The 16,661-nt window shown below is 36.1% G+C and overlaps 1 protein-coding gene across 1 annotated transcript; it reads right to left on the reverse strand.

Annotated features, from left to right (window-relative positions):
• Position 1: 1 nt before the first annotated feature.
• Positions 2 to 16,303, reverse strand: LOC120591433 (uncharacterized). The gene is made up of 5 exons (XM_039848912.1): positions 16,273 to 16,303; positions 14,151 to 14,242; positions 13,872 to 13,905; positions 123 to 7,837; positions 2 to 19 (listed from the first exon to the last, which is right to left on the reverse strand). The coding sequence occupies exons 1-5, from the start codon at positions 16,301 to 16,303 to the stop codon at positions 2 to 4; spliced, it is 7,890 nt and encodes a 2,629-aa protein (XP_039704846.1).
• Positions 16,304 to 16,661: the final 358 nt, after the last annotated feature.

The raw sequence follows: 16,661 nt of genomic DNA on the forward strand, positions 1-16,661 counted from the left end.
ATCAGAGTATTGGAATTTGCTATTTTTTTCCAGTTTACAGTTTTAAATTTTTTCTTCTGCTTTTCTATTTGAAGTGGATGTATCTTAGAGAAAAAAACAGACTCTGGACTAGACTCTTCTACAGCGTCTGTCTTCGCTTTTTGATTTATTAAATCAGTGTCTGTTTTCTGAGGAGTGATGTCCTTCGGGAGCACTGTATTAGTTAAGGGTGCTTCTGATTTCAAAGAACCTGGCTCTCTCATTTGATCTGCTCCAAACTCAAATGGCTGGGTATACTGTGGTACTGTTCTAAATAAAACCTGTTTTTCATACTCTTCTTTCTCTCTAACTTTTGCTTTGTTTAGGACATTTCTCTTTTCAGAACATTCTTCATTGATATCCCAGGTACTAGGTAAACGATCCATTTTTATGTGTAGTCGAAAAGGCATAGAAGCATGTATAAATTTTAGGTCTGCATTCAATACATTTTTCTCTCTCTCTACATCTATCTTCTGTTTTTGTTCCTTATTAACGCTTAAAGCAGAATGACCTGTGACATTAAGCGATTGTGAAATCACTAGCCCTTCAACTGGCAAATCCATTTGTGCCGGTTGTATAGGACTAAACCTTGATACTCTGTTTATCTCTGTTTCCAATCTGCTTTGCTTTTTAATGTCAGAGATATCAAATGTGAAATAAATGGTATTTGGGAATTTATCAGCCACATTTTTAACTTGCCGCATCTCTTTCATCTTGAGTTTAAAATTGGATCTAAGCTTTTTCCTGTGTTTTGTGATAAACTGCCTATTGATCTTAAGTATTTGTGAAATTGGTTTCTCCTTTTTCTTCATAGCTAAATATTTGAGATTCAGTATGATTTTCTTTTTTGATAATTGTACTGTTTTTAACTGGCTTTCAGAGTCAGATAAAACAGGTATGAAGGAATCCAAAGGACCCAAGAAAGTTGTGGATAAGTTTTCCCCTAACTCTGCCATTTCTTCTGTAATATGACCATTCAGATTTTTGTGAAGTGTTCTGTTATATAGAGTGCCCCTTGCTGTTGTATCAAACGAGTGTTTATCAATCACTAATTTGGGTGGTTGAATCTTAGCTCCTTGCATGGCATAGAATATTGCCTCTCTCATATTTTCATTCCATTGTCTCTCTTTTATCTTGAACTTAAATTCGTGCTGCTTTTTCTTTTTATGGATTCCTGTAAGACACCTTTTGATATTAAGCAAGTATGAAATTGGTAGTTTCTTTGCTTTTAAAGTTACATGCTTGGGACTCATACTTTTCTTGCCTACAAACTCTAACATGTGGCTCTGGCTTTTGGGTTCAGATGAAACAATGCTAGAAAAATCTAAAGGTTTTAAGAATGTTGTTACCAAGTCATTTTTATTCCATGCCTTTTTCTCAGAAACAGGACTATCTCTCTTCATCCTGTGATTTCCAACACAGAGAGTATCACATTGTATCGAACCAGTCTCTGACTTCCCTGCTTTTGGAAATGAAGTCTTCAGATCTACCACACCTTTTATTCCTTGATGAGTATGAGGACTTTTTTTCACTGTTTCAACTTGAATAAAATTCATCTCGTTTCTAGAAACAGGCTCCAAAACAAGTTCTCTCAAGTGTTTTTCTTGCCTCATCTTTTGCACCGTATGAGACAAATTACAAGTCCTTTTGACTTCTGAACTATTCAGTTCAGATTTTGATTTGCAAGGGCCAGGATATTTCATATGATGGGCACTGAAACTGAAATGTTGGCTGTAGTGTGGAATTGATTCTAATATTTTTTGGATATTTTTCTCTTCTTGTTCATGTTGCACATTCATTTTCATTGTGTTGCTTGATCTGTTTCGTGTATCAGTCGAATTGGCCTTCTGTGCTTCCCTGTAACATGGTGATTTTTCTAGCTCTAGATAGGTATGATTGTGTATTTTTACTCTTGGTTGATCCATCTCTGTGTTTAGTGTGCTATACATTTCAGTATCTATTTTGTTATTAGTTGAAACAGGTATGGGAGATGAAAACGCGTTAGCTATATTTTTATCTTGTTGCATGTCTTTTCCTGCAGATTTTAAGTTGGCTTCCTGTTCCATTCTACAGCATAGATTACCATGCTCAGTGCTATTAAGCAGCTGTGAACAAAAAGGCTTGTTTGCCTTCATGGTTGCACTTATGGGACCCGTAAGGTTTTTCCTTTCTGGAGATTTTAATATCTTCTTTTGCCTTTTAGACTCAGAAAAAACAGATGTCGTGGACCTTGTTGGTAACTCTTTTTGCAATTCTTCATGTTCTTTGGCAATACAATCACCTATTTTCCTTCTAGAGCTTTTATTAGGTAGATCTCCAAGTACTGACAAGTTCCCTGACTTGGTAGGTGGAATATTTTGATCAATTGTGTATTGTGTTACTTTCTGAGTTTTTATGTCTTTCTTTTCTTTTTCAGGTTGTATGGAAACTGCACTGTGAACATCCAGCTTCTTTGTAGGGCTCTCATCAGATATAGTACTGTACTCTGTTTCATCAATTAAAAGATGGTCAGACGTTGCTTTCTCTGATTTTGGATGTGGAATCTTTTCACCTATTCTATGTAGTATGTCTTTTTGTGGTGAGATAGTCTTATTCGGCTTTTCAGTTTGAAATGGAATCAGTGGAGAACAAATCGACTCTAATATATTTTCTGAAACCACTGCTTGTTGCTGTACTTCTTGCTCTGTAATAAGCATATTTTGATCTTTTCTACTTCTTACACTATTCAGGAATTGTAGACCTGATTCAAATAAAATTTCATTGCCCTCTTCTTTTTCATTTTGCCTCCTTGATTCTGATGTGTTGCTTGAGGTACTGCATTTATGAGAGGTATATGTATATAGTCTTTTCCCTTCATTTTGTTTTAGCTGTGTAATATCGCTTTTTTGTCTTAATAGCCCTTTCCTTGCTTTTACTTTATTATATCTTTTGATGGCAGGTGAAACAGGTGCAGATGAAAGAAAAGTATTTATAAATATATTTGACATACCTAGAGATATTTCTTTGACCACGTTTTCCAAGATGTGTTCCTGTTCCTGTCCATGGCTAAGGGCACCAGACCTAGTCATATTAACTGTCTTTAAAACTGATGCCATCTGTGCTTTCCCAGTTCTAGACTTAGGGATTTGTGCTGCATTTCTCTGTCCTTTAAAATAAGATGAAGCTGGCATGGAGAAATCAAAAGACTCTACGGTTCTCGCTTGTAAATCCTTTGGTAACCTTATCTTTCTCTCTAGAATAGAACTTGCAAGTTCCTTCTTAGGGCTTTTTTCAGTTGGGATGCCAGTCTGTGCTGTAACAATTAAAGATTCACTAATCGATTTCCCTGGCATTGGAGACAGAATCTTTGGACTCCCTGTATCTTTTAATCCTTTTTGTGTTTTTGTTCTTTTTGGTAGCTTCTCAGATGGAAGCGAATTCAAAATAGAGCAAGAAACAGAATGTAAAACACTTTGTGCGAAAAGTGTTCGTTGCTGCAGCTCCTGAGCAATAGTAAGTGATTCTGGGATTCTTTTCCTTGCTGAATTCTTCAGTTCTAGATGTGATTTCACAAAGTAAGGCTCCTTCATCTCATGAACATTGAAACTGAAGTGCTGAGAATTCCAAAGGGCTGCTTCTCTACCTTGTTCTTTGACTTCCTTCGTGCTATTTGAGGTACTGCCCCTCTTATCACTGGAACTGGCACACGAGGCTCTCTCTCCATCTGGTGATCGCTCTTGCTGTTGCAGTTCATGCCTAAATCTCATTTTCCGTGGCACGTCTGTCTCTACTTTTATTCTCTTATGCACCTTCATGTCAAGAGAAATAGGCATGGCAGAGAAAATGGCATTTAGGATTATATGTGCCACAGGTTTACCTAGTTTCATCATGGTTTTAAAGTTGCATCTGAACTGCCTTCTATGGCTTGGTGTACATTTTGTGATATGAAATGTCTGGGAAAATGGTGCCTTCTTTGCCTTCAAAGTTACACATTTGGGACTCATTTTATTTTTCTTGTGTATAAGTTTTAAATTGTTTCTCTTTGATGTAGGTAAAGCAAGTGTGGATAAATCCAAAGACTCCAGAATCGTTGCTGGTAATTCTTGCACTAATCCCTCCTTTCTCTCTGCAATAAAATCTTCCAGTACTGCAAAGTATTTTATATGAATTAAAAAGTCAATAATCTGTGATTTCAGGGTCTTTGAAGGTAGTTTTTTTAGACAACCATTCCCTGGGATATTAAATATCTGTGAAATTGGTGTCTTCCTTGCTTTCATAATTACACATTTGGAACTCATTTTACTTTTTAAGGCTGTACATGTACATGTCTTTCTCTGCCTTTTAGAGTCAGACAGATCAGGTGTGGAGAATGCCAGAGACTCCAAGACAGCTGCTTGTTGATCTTTTTTGAACTCAAGTGTCTTCAACTCTTTACGATAACTGTACAGTTCCTCTGTATGGCTTCCATCACTTGGAACATCACATTTAATTGTATCCATGAAAACTTGACCACTTAGTGATTCCTTTGACTTTGGAAGACATAGCTTTGAACTCGCTGTACACATTGTGCCCCTTTGTGTCTGGTGGCCATTCTTTGGCTTCTCTACATCCACTGGATCTGTAGGTTGCATTTGTTGTGGGACGTCTTGTTCTGTAACGAACAGAATTTTCCTACCTCTCTTGTTTTCTGATTTTTGAAGGTCAAACTCCCTACTCTGGCCTGAATGGAATATGAAATGTTGGCTGTACTGTGGAACTATTTTTAATAACGTCTCCTCTTCACTTTCTTCTTCTTCTTCACCTTGAAGATTGGTTTCTTTGGTGTTATCTGAAGCAATATTCTCCTCAAGTGATGCTATCACTTGCTTTACTTGCTCAGAACTAAATCCTTTTTCTCCTAACATGTCTTCTTCTCTTTCTATCTTGCTATACCTATTAATGTCAGGTTTAATAGTCATGAAGGAGTACATTTTATTTGCCATTTTTTTACCTTGATCTCTCTCTTTCATTTTGGTTGTCAAGTTAAATCTCAATACTTTTCTGTGTTTTGGAATAGAGCTACCCTTGATATTAAGTATGTATGAAATGGATGGTTTCTTTGCTTTTAAAATTCCACTTTTGGGATTCACTAAAGTTTTCATGTCTGAATGTTGTTTGAAGTTTCTCTTTCTTCTGGATGTGGAAAAAGCAGGCATACAGCAATCAAAAGTCTCTTTCTTTTCAATACCACCAGCCTGTTCCTTCAGATGGTTTGCATCACATGGGGTATCACATTCTCTTACAGAAAATAGGATTTCATCAATTTTTGCTTCCCCTGACTTTAGAGATGAAAACCCAGCATAGCTCTCTAGCTTTGGAATTGCTTCTTGTAGAGTTTGTTCCTCTTCCTCTCTGTCACGTTCTTGTGCCTTTTTAAATATACATCTCTTCTCATTATAGTTTGCATTCCATATTATCTTTCTATCTGATAATTTTTCTTGCTTTACCACTGAATGACTAGGCCCTATTATCCTTGATGTACCCGCTTTGGCTTTCAATTCACTGTGCATCTCTATATCAGGTGACTCAGAAATGGCAGTGTTAGTGGCATTACAAAATGCATCAGATATTCTTTTATTGTGCATATTTTTTATGTTGCTTCTAGTGTTGCATTCCAGTTTCTCACTTTCATTTAGGTTATCACATTCTGTAACAGTCAGTTTTAATGGTTTCTTTTCCTTCAGAATTACATCTTCTGTACTTCCTTTAATTTTTATATCTGCTAGCTGTTCATTGCTTTTATGTTTTTTGGTTCCTAGTGAAATGAGCAAATTGATGTCTGAAGATTCCAGAACAATTTCCAGAAAATTTTTTTGTTTTTGTGTGTTTCCCTTTGTTAAGCACTTTTGCGTTTCTGGTGTACTAGTTGGTAACTTTTCTCCATTTGAAAGTGGAAGATGGGGATTTTCTGTTCTTTTTAAGTCCTCCTGTGTTTTCATTCTGTTCAATTTCATTTTGGGAGAGGAAACAAATTTCTGCAAAAGTTCTGATATAGCTTCTTCTAAAGATGTCTCATACTTTGGAATATGCAGGTCAGATGTTTTTTTACTATTTGGGGCATCAAACTCTGCAATACCAGTTTTCTTTGCCTGTGTAATTGGGTCTTTAAGAGACTCTTTATTCTTCCAGTTTGTTTCTATTAATAAAGAACAAGGTGATTTTAGTTGATGAGTACTGACCATGAAAGACTGTTCTAGCTGAGGTGAAACATTTGGTGAAATGTTTTTTAGTCCTTTATTGTCTCTGCTATGCTGCTTTACATTTTTACTGTTGCCCGAGGTTCCTCTTTTCTCAATAGACCCTGCAAAACTGACTTTCTCTGCAGTTGGTGACTTATTTGGCTTCAGCAGAAAATTTCTACATCCTGTTAAACCTGGCAGGACTTTTATTAGTTTTTTTCTGGAGTACTTCTTAATATAAGGAGGAACAAACTTGGAAACATAAATAAGATGCAAAGCTTTATCTGATATACCTTTCCTTTGATGCAATTCTTTCTTCTTAGTGGTATACTCACATCCTAACTTGCTACGTTTTGAAGTGTGACATAAGGTGACTTGAAATACCCACGAAGTTGTTGTTTTCTTTGACTTTTGAGATGAAACTTTGAGATAAAATTTACTTTTACTACGTAATATTTTTCTTCTGGTTTTCTGCCTTTTAATGGCAGGTAAAAAAGGTACTAAGCCACATACAGAATAGTGGCTTAATTGTGATGAAAGAATTTGTTTCTGGCTCTTTGGCTTTACACTCTTTACGTGTGGCTTCCCTTTAGCAACTGAATTTGGACTTGGAGTTAAAACTAGAAATCTAGCATTATTAAAAGTGGTATTTTGCCCCTGCATTGAATATTTAATCTTGTTTGTATCTTCAGACCAAATAGCATATTGGGTCTCATCTAAGGGTTTATCATATTCTAGGCCCTTGATTGAATCTTGAGTTTCGAGAGAATATGGGACTTTGAGCAAATGTTGGCTCCTGTCCATATCTTGGGTCTGGAAGGAGTCTTGGGTGCTGCTGGAAGATGGTTTCCTCATCAAATCTTGAGGTGGAGCAAAGAACCTGGACTCAACATCAGGCTGACTGTTGATTGAGTCTTGGTTATTAACAAATTGTTGGGCTTGACTAGTAAATTGAGCTTCATAAAAAACTTGATTCTGAATAGCCCTTTGTCCTGAAAAAGAATCTTGTCCTTGGGCAGAAATATCCATTCTAACAAAATGTTGACTCTGAGTCAAAAAGTCTTGAGATCTTGAATACAGAGTAGTTTCACTCTCCAATGTAGCACTGGATTTTAAGGGAATTTGATTTCTTACATTTTCTTCCAGATGTCTGACTTGGTCTCTAGAAAGAAATAAATGGGCAGGAGGACATGGTGCCACATCTAGATTTTCACTTTCTGTAGGGATTCCAGAAGTTCTTGAAAAGTGAAAGTCAGAGGAAAGCACTAAACTTTTACTTTTGTTGGTTTTCATTATTGAAAATAGTTTCTTCGACGAAAATTGTAATGTTTTATGTTCATTTTCTGGATTCCCTCTGTGGCTTAGAAAAACTTTTTTTACTTCTGAATGAAACAGTGACAAAGATGAGCTTGTCCCATCTGAAGATGCCATATGACTTCCACTAAAGTAACGTACTTGATATTTGCTTTCACTGGTGCCTGCCCAGATTATTTCATCTGCTGGTGAAACTCTTTTTTCAATATAACATTCATTTTTATTAGATGTAACTGATGAAGTAATTGTTCTTTCTGAAAAGTCATCATCTCTGAAATACAAGAAAACAGTGTGTAAATGAATTGTTACTTAGGATATATGTTATGCAAAAACTCTCTTCTAGATTTAAGGAAACTCAATATAGTATGTGAAAACATAACTCGATATAAATTGGAAAGTCATTATCCACATTAAAAAATAATTCATTACCTACTTCCATCCATTTAACAAATTAATCCAGTGATATGATAAGCTATTTTCATAACTCAGAGAATGAGGGACTTTTACCTCAAAAACATTTTTAAAAGTCTTTTTTTACAGCAATGAGTCAAAGTTTCAGGTTAAGATGATATCCTTTTACAAGAACTGTCAGTGTGTTTCTGTTCTCTGTATGAGAGTTTTGACATGGATAAGAATATTATGGAAACTTAGTAGGTACAAGAGAAGAATGGCTAATAACATAAACAATAGCATTTTATAAGTCTAGTAGTTTTCAAGTTCTCTTAACTATTAGAGTATTTATGAACATCTAATATTTGTCTGTATACACATCTTTGTTACTTACTGTGGTGGTTAATTTTATGTGTCAAGTGGACTGGGCTGAGGGACATCCAAGTAGCTGGTAAAACATTATTTCTAGGTGTATCTGTGAGGGTGTTTCAGAAAGGGAGTGGCGTTTGAATCAGTAGACTGAGTAAAGAAGATCTGCCCTCACCAATGTGGACAGGCATCGTCCAACCCACTGAGGGCCTGAGTAGAACAAAAAGGTAGAAGAGCAAATTCTCCCTCTCTTCTTGATCTCAAACATCCATCTTCTCCTGCCTTCAGACATCAGAGTTCCTGGTTCTCGGGCTTTTAGACTCTGGGACTTATACAACAGTTGTACCCCCTACTCCCACCCCAGGCATTCTGTTGTGGGCTGAATTATATCACCAGCTTTCTTGTTTTTCCAAGACTGCAGGGCTTCTCAGCATCTATAACCATGTAAGCCAAATCCTATACTCTCTCTCCGGCCGCACACCCCCCACCTTCCCCCCTGTCCCACCACCACCATGTGGGTATTGCTTCTGTTTCTCTGGACAAGTTCTGTCCTTACTACTTTAGCACAATTTTGGGTTAGAGTAATGATTGCAGATGTGAACTTTTCAACATCTCAAATGATTAGGAGAAGTCTAACATAGTAATCTCATTTCTAAGTGATTAGTTTAGGAATGAGCATGAGCTAATCCTAGTATAAGACATTGATTTTTAAGGACTTCTGGAAAAAGTTGCTTTGTTCCTAAGAAAGACACAGAAATAGCCTCTTACTTCCTCTGGACATTGCTGTTCTGATTTTGGAACTCTTAGGGACATCTTCTATCTACCTCAAGATAAAACCAATATCAAGAAAGGCAGAGGGAGAGATATAGTACCTTAATGAAGTTGTTGAGCCACTGTATCAATGAATTCTGCAGTCTATTCTACCCCAGGACTTCCTATTATATGATATCATGATTCTCTTCTTAATATGCCAGTTTGAATCATAGTTTTCTGTTACTGGAGAATTAAAATATCCTAACAAGTAGTAAGCATTCTGGGGAATCAAGTGATCCCAACAAGTTCTAGCAGTATCCAGACATAATTAGTATAACATTTCTTCAGGACAAGAGTATGACTGTTCACTTGGGGAAAGTGGAACAAGTAGTAAAAATATGCGACATAAAAACAATATTTGCACATTTCAGGAAAAAGAGGAAAGCTGAAATGCAAGACAGATATTTCGATAACGTAACATTGTGATTTTAAAGATAACAAAACAATGCTAGATAATTTTCATCTGTTGAACTAATATTGTAATCCCACTTGATCATAGTATATAATCCTTTTAATATGCTGCTGGATTTAGTTTACTAGTATTTTGTTTTGCATCTATATTTGCAAGGGATATTGGTCTGATATCTATCTTGTATGCTTTGTATATCTATTTGACTTTCCCACTCTACATACTCTCCATTTAATGAACTTCCAAGGCATCATATTCTCCTGTTTTCCTTCTGACTCACTGGTAGCTTTTCTTAGTCTCCTTTGCTAGTTCTTCCTCTTCTTTCTGACCTTTCTGAAGTACCCCAGTGCTTAGCCCTGTTCGTCTTCTCTTCTTACAGTCCCTTTGTAACCTCATCCACTTATGGCTTTTAATACTATATATGCTCCACACATCCAAACTTATCTTTACCAGATATCTTTCCCAAACTTCCTACTCATAGCTCTATTAATGTGTAATCAACATCTCAAATTCAACAAATGCATAACAGAAATCCTAATCTCCCCAGGACAACCTGCTTCTCCCAGAACTTTCTTCATCTCAATTGATGACAACTGCATCTTTCTACCTGCTCAAACATTTTGATTCATCTTTGCCTCCTCTCTCTCACATCCATATTCCATTGGCTCTACTTTTTTAAGTATATCCTGAAACCAACCACTTCTCACTATCTCCACTGGTATACTCCCCTGGTTTAAATTACCTTTATCTCTTATTTGGATTACTTATAATAGTCTGCCATTTGCTTAGACTCTTGACTAAATGTAGTCTATTTTCAATGTAGCAGGCAGAATAATCCTTTGAAAATATAAGACAGAACATATTTTCCTCCACAAAACTATAATGATTCTCCATTGCTACTCAGAGTAAAAGCCACTGTCTTTACCATGGCCTACAAGGCCCAGTCATGACCTGGTCACCTAGTCTTCTCTGACCTTCTATATGTCTCTCTCCTTGTGTCAGCCATACTCCTTTTTACTATTCCTCAAACATAAGGCACACTCCCCCATAAGGCCCTTGCTCTGGTTGCTTCCGCTGTCTGGAATACTCTTCCCCTATCCCTGCAAGGTTTTGGTCAAATCCCATACTGCAACCTATCTCTCCTCCCCTATTTCTGGTACCCTGATTCCTCTTACCGTATTCTATCATTGTTTTACCATAAAACTTATCACCTTCTGACATATTATATAACTTTCTTATTTATCATATTATTATTTATTATCAGACTCCCTTCCAAATAAAAAGCAAGGCAGGAATCATTGTGTTTTGCCACAATGATTGCTAACTCTCATCCACAACAAGCTGACGCAGATATACAAGCCAGCCCTTCCTTCAGGTTCAATGAGGAGGGAAAAGCTACATATACAAACCACTCACAAATGTGACTGACTTTAATAAAAAGTTGGAGGCAGAAATTGAAAGGAGTTGATTACACCAATACAAACAACTATCACTTAAATATTAGGCTTGTTGCTCCATTTTTGAAATGTTCTTTGACCTTTCCCCACTAGGGAATCTCAACTGGCCTTTTAAAATTTAAAAAGAACTCCTCACAGTATTAGAAAAAGACTGATAGTTCTACAGCTATGGTAACAAGTACCAGAAGTGGTTGTTTATCAATTAAATCAATCAATGGCATATAATCATCATATAGCCCTATAGTTATAGTAACAAATAAACACCAAATCTGCTTTTGAACAATTTTATGATAACTTGCTTTGGGATATACACTTTTGAAACCAACCAGTCAGTGACAGCTTCAACCTTTGAAAGTCGGGTAATTGGTGGCAGACTCTCCAATGAACACATTTCTAAGGCTGAGGCCTACCGTGAAACAAACCAATTCCTTAAATCTGGTGGATATAAGATCAGCAGTTTGCTTTGGTCATTGAGACTATGCCTGGTCAGCAAGGCTCTCTCTGATTTCAGATACTGAGTGGTGGTCTCATCTTTGATGTCCTTAATGCCATTTAGTCCTGCTCCTCCCTCCTCTGCTCATCCCTCTACCTTTCTCCTCTCCCATTTCATTTTAAAAAGAAAATCCACTCTGTCTCTGAAGTGATGAACTTTGACCATTCTATGCTTGGGCTTCTACCTATATCAAGCTCTTTTATCTCAAAATAATTTAAGATGTTCTCCCAAATACAGTTCTGTCCCAAAAAGAAATCCTGGTATCAGAGTAAAATACTTTTGCTTTGTTACACATATCATTTTAACTAATCTTTATGATATTCTTAAGAAGTAATTTTTCTAACCTCTATTTTGAAAGGAAGGAAAAGGAGGTATAGTGAGTTTGAGTCATTTGCCCAAGGCATTAAGAGACAGAACTATGATATAAACCTAGACCTTTTAAATTCAAACTTTGTGTTTTTTCGCTACAATATGCTGCCACCATAGCGGCCATATTTCTTCCCTGAACAATCGGCCTACTTCCAATCTCTTCCCCACCAATGCTTCCTAGAAAAGTGCCACCTAAGGATTAAATTCCACCTAGGCAGGAATAAAATAATGGCACACAGAGATCGGGAAACTCTGAGGTCATCACCTTTATTCTGAAGCTGAAAATTCTTTTCTGCTCATTTCTTCTTGTGGCTTCCTCTCTTGCCTATCAATCTTCTGGTTTTTAATTACAGATAGTCCCTGACTTATGAAAGTTTAGCTTATGATTCTGTGACTTCACAATGAAAGTAATACACATAATTACATGAGATAGTCACATTTAAAATAGGCTTTGTGTTAGATGATTTTGCCTGGCTATATAGGCTAATGTAAGTGTTCTGAGAATGTTTAAAGTAGGGTAGGCTAAGCTATGATGTTCTGCAGGTTAGGTTTATTAAATGCATTTTCAACTTAAAGTGGGTTTATAGTGGCATAACCCCATTGTAAGTAGAGAAGTATCTACACTTGTGAACCTTCAATACAGTGCACACCTAACCCCTGTATATCTCAAACACTGTCTCTTGGTCTGTCCAACTGACTTCTGGATAATCACTTATTCTGATGGCACTACTCTAGTTTTTGCTGGCATTCTAGTTTCCACCTAGCCCTGGCCAGAATTCTATCTATCTGTATCTCCAGATATTGCTACTGCTTCCCAGGATCCCCACCTTACAACTACAGTCACTAGTACCCAACATGAAAATAGAGCAACCATATTAAATGAATAAAGCCTTTTTATACCTGACAAATGAAAGAAATTAGACTACAATCATGTAATTGTCAGATTCATTTACCATATACCTAATACTGATCTAGCTGAAATAAAAAATGCTGTCACTCCTATACTTAGCCACCTTCAAGTGGTTACAAACTATCTTCAGAATAAAATCCAAGCTTCTTAACGGTATAGAAAGTTCCCCATGATCTTATTCCTGCCTACCTCTTCACATTCATCTCCCACTACTCCTTAACTCAACCTTAGCATTCTAGCCACTAGGAAATAATCATAATTTATTGCACGTACCCTGCTGTTTATTTCCTTGCCTCTTCTTATCCTCCTAACCTGCTTTTTCTCACCAATTTTTACCTTTTTAAAATTCAGCTCCAGCATAATCTTCCTCATGAAGCCATCCCCAACACCCCTATGCTAGTTTAGGTATTTCCTAAATGTTCTTATAATATTTCTATCACTGTTGTAACCATACTACAGGTCAGTCATCCTTTATGTACTGTCTCCTCCACAAGCCTATAAGCTTCTTGAGAACAGAGGCTATCTTACTGTTTGTATCCTAGTACCAAACACAATGTCTATTGTACAGCTAATGATTGTTGGATGAATTTTGAGAAAAACAACTAAAATATTGATAGCAACAAGAGTAGTGATATCAGTATTTAATCCCTAACACTGATATATCTTTATGATGCTGATGAATTCTGACTGTATAAACTCCTTTCATGTCACTCCTGCAGCACCTAGCTCAGGGTTTGCTTGGTTCACAGTAGTGCTAAATGAATATTTTTCCAATTGAATTATCAGTACTGGTTATTACTACTTCTTTCTGTGTGTTGGAGACAGAGGTTGGAGAGAGATGTTGGAAAGCAAGTCACTTTAACCTCTCTAAGCAGTATTTTCCTCATTTGTAAAAAAATGCAATAATACTATCTACCCAGAAGGACAATTTCAATAATACATGAAAAGCCATTAACACAGCTTGGAACAAAGCAACCACTTAAAATCAATGTTAGACTGAATTATGATGTCGAACAGCTGTGGTCCTCGATATATATGAAAAAACCCTTTTCCAGTACTCAGCTGTAAATTCAGTTTCAAATAGAAAAAACCAACCTGTTTCATTTAATTTCAAAATATAACAAACACTTACCTTTCTTCTGAAGATGAATGAATCGACCAGTTATCTAGAGTTAAATGGGAATAAAAACAGTCAGATCACCAATGGGAGAAGCTCAGGCTGAATAAGTTTTATATTAAAATATGAAATTGTATATTTACCAAATGTCATGCTTGTCAGAGAACTGTCTTCATTCTATTGCAAGGGAGACAATAAAATGTTAGAGTAATCCAAATATCAAATTTGCACAATTTTGTTATTATGTGTGGTCTTGAAAAATAGGAGAGAAGGAAATCAACCATTGTTTCTTACCTCCTGGGCATCTGAACTACCCTTTTCTGGAAATGCAAGCTTTTTCCGAAAGGATGTACAAATTTTTACAAGTATGATCTCAAAAATAATTCCTAGGAAAATTATAAAGAAGATTGTCATCCAATCATTTTGAGTCCAGGACTCTAGACAGTCCCATAATGTCAAAAATGTATTGTCTTCCAATCTGTCTCTCACGGCTTTTTTAAATAAATAAATTTGCTTTGACATTTTTATATAACATGTGAAATAGATTGATATCTCATTCTGAAGTCCTCAATTTCAGATGCCCCAAAGCACAAAAAGGTCGCATGCTCAGCTCAATAACCACATGCAACGCTCCGCCAGAAAAAGTTTCCAGTGCTGCTGTGTCTTATCAAGGGCAGCAGTGATTGCTCTTGGCCTAAGTAAAGTGACGTACGTGTCATAGTGGGTATTTAAGTGAGCTCATATCAGCTTACTTTAGCAATAATTGAAGTTCATTTGTGAGGCATGCATGGTGCTGTAAGTAGTTTTTTATTAAAAATTTTTAAATAATCCTATTAATTTCACAGACACAATTCTATAAACAATCCCTTAGCACAGTTGGATTTTCGCTGCCCTGTAATTAAAAAAAATGTAGAACAAATTTGAACTGGATATAACCATTTTTTATTACCATTAGGAATAGTATATTTTATGCTTTGTGATCAGGGAAATATGAATGTAGGGTTGCCAGATTTAGAAAACAAAATTCCCCAATTTAATTTGAATTTTAGATACATGCAAAATAATTTTTTAGTATAAGTATGTTCCATTGCTACCATGTGGGACATATAATAAACTTGTCTCTTGCAGGCCTGCTTGATTTTTTTTCCATTAAAATATAACATCTCATTTTATATTTCTTTTTGTTAGATGGGTCTGTTGGCAATATTCCTCTCCAACAATCTACTGTTATGATGAAAACCAGTTAGATTTTGTAATGGTCTGGAGAATTCCTTTTCACCCTGTCTCTGGTGATTCCATGGAGTAGCTACTTGTGATGCTTCCTGATGTCAGAATTAGGGTGGGGCAGAGCCAGATTTAAGTCCTGCTCACTTTTCCTCAAAGTCTAGAGAGTAGTTTAGTCACAAGTAGTAAAGAGAGTATGAACTATTAATTAAAATGTTAACACTACCTTGGATTTACAGTACTTTTCCTTTGAAGATGTAATTAACACTTCATCTTCACTTATTCAAGGTGGGTGGAGGAAAGAAATATTAGTCTTTAAACCAGAGTTAACTGTTTAGGCCTCTTCTGTCACTTGCTTAACTGAGTACAAGAAGGACTGATGGGGCTCTTACTTTCTCTGAGTGTTAAAGACAATGAAATCAAAGACATATCCTAAGTGTCAAGAGTATAGTCTTCCAGTCTACTGGACCATAGCCTACAAGTAGTTATGATCTTTATCTAGGTTTAACTGTGATCTTGGAGTTTGACTTTGCAAAGAATAGCCTTCCAGAATGCATGGTAGGCATTACTTCTAGAAGAAACTTCAGCAATTCTTCTGGATTTTTCTAGGGTACTTTACACCTTCCTCTCTGACCCTCCCTCCAACCCCACCACCATGCCATACACAGTTGGGTGATTTTACTGTTTTTCTATAAAATTTAATGCAGCTGGCAAAAAAATTTCTCTTGCCTATGGCAGACATTCTTTAACTCATTCAATGTTAAATACCTTAAAGGGGATTCAAAGTCTTAACCTTTTACTCTCTGGTTCCTTAGATCTTTCAGAGATTTATGGCACTGAACTCCTAATTAGTATAGCACTGTATAGCTCTTAGAACTGAAAAGGAACTTCTGTGTAACACTCCTGCAGGTGCTTATGTGCAGAGAGAAAGAGTACTCCCTCCAGGGCCTTGTCATTTTTGTTATTTATGTACTTGCCTACTAATAAATGTACAATTACTAATTTTCAGCATAGACACTCTGTACTTTGCACTAGAAACTTATGTCAATCTCAACTGAGCATCGAAAGTAAATGCTAATTTTTAAAAATCATGACAAAAAAATAGTATCGTTGAAATCCCATTACTAACAGTAATATACACTATAACACAAAAAATATTCTATTAAAGTTAAAAAAAATCTATTATACCTACCCATGTCACATTCTTTGAACTGTTTGGACATTGTGAAATAGGTTTTTGTTCTTTATGTATCCGGAAAAAGTCCCAGTAATAGATGTATAAACAGCAATATAAAACCAGGATTGCTCATATGGTTAAAAACTCTTTCTGTAAATATCTTAGTTCATTACAACAAATATTTATTGAATAATGAAAGCATGACACTGAAAAAGTAACTAAAAAACGCAATATGGATACAAAGATGAGTAAAAACTATTCGTAGGGTATGTAATTAAGTGGTACTAAGCAAATGTCAATTAACTTACTGATAAGGTAGAGTGTGATTAAGAACAGAGGAGAATATTATGTGGGTTCGAAGGAGAGATACTTGGTTGGGGTAATATGAAGAAAGCTATAAAGAG

The sequence above is a fragment of the Pteropus medius genome, unplaced genomic scaffold, assembly GCF_902729225.1.
Source record: "Pteropus medius unplaced genomic scaffold, Ma_sr-lr_union100, whole genome shotgun sequence".
Classification (NCBI taxonomy): Eukaryota; Metazoa; Chordata; class Mammalia; order Chiroptera; family Pteropodidae; genus Pteropus; species Pteropus medius.

Coding starts and splice junctions, on each gene's coding strand:
- LOC120591433 (XM_039848912.1), bottom strand. CDS start 16,303: ATGTCCAAACAGTTCAAAGAATGTGACATGG. Junction 13,906..14,150: donor GTAGTTCAGATGCCCAGGAG/GTAAGAAACAAT, acceptor ATTTAACTCTAG/ATAACTGGTCGATTCATTCA. Junction 7,838..13,871: donor CATTCATCTTCAGAAGAAAG/GTAAGTGTTTGT, acceptor ATATATCCTAAG/TAACAATTCATTTACACACT.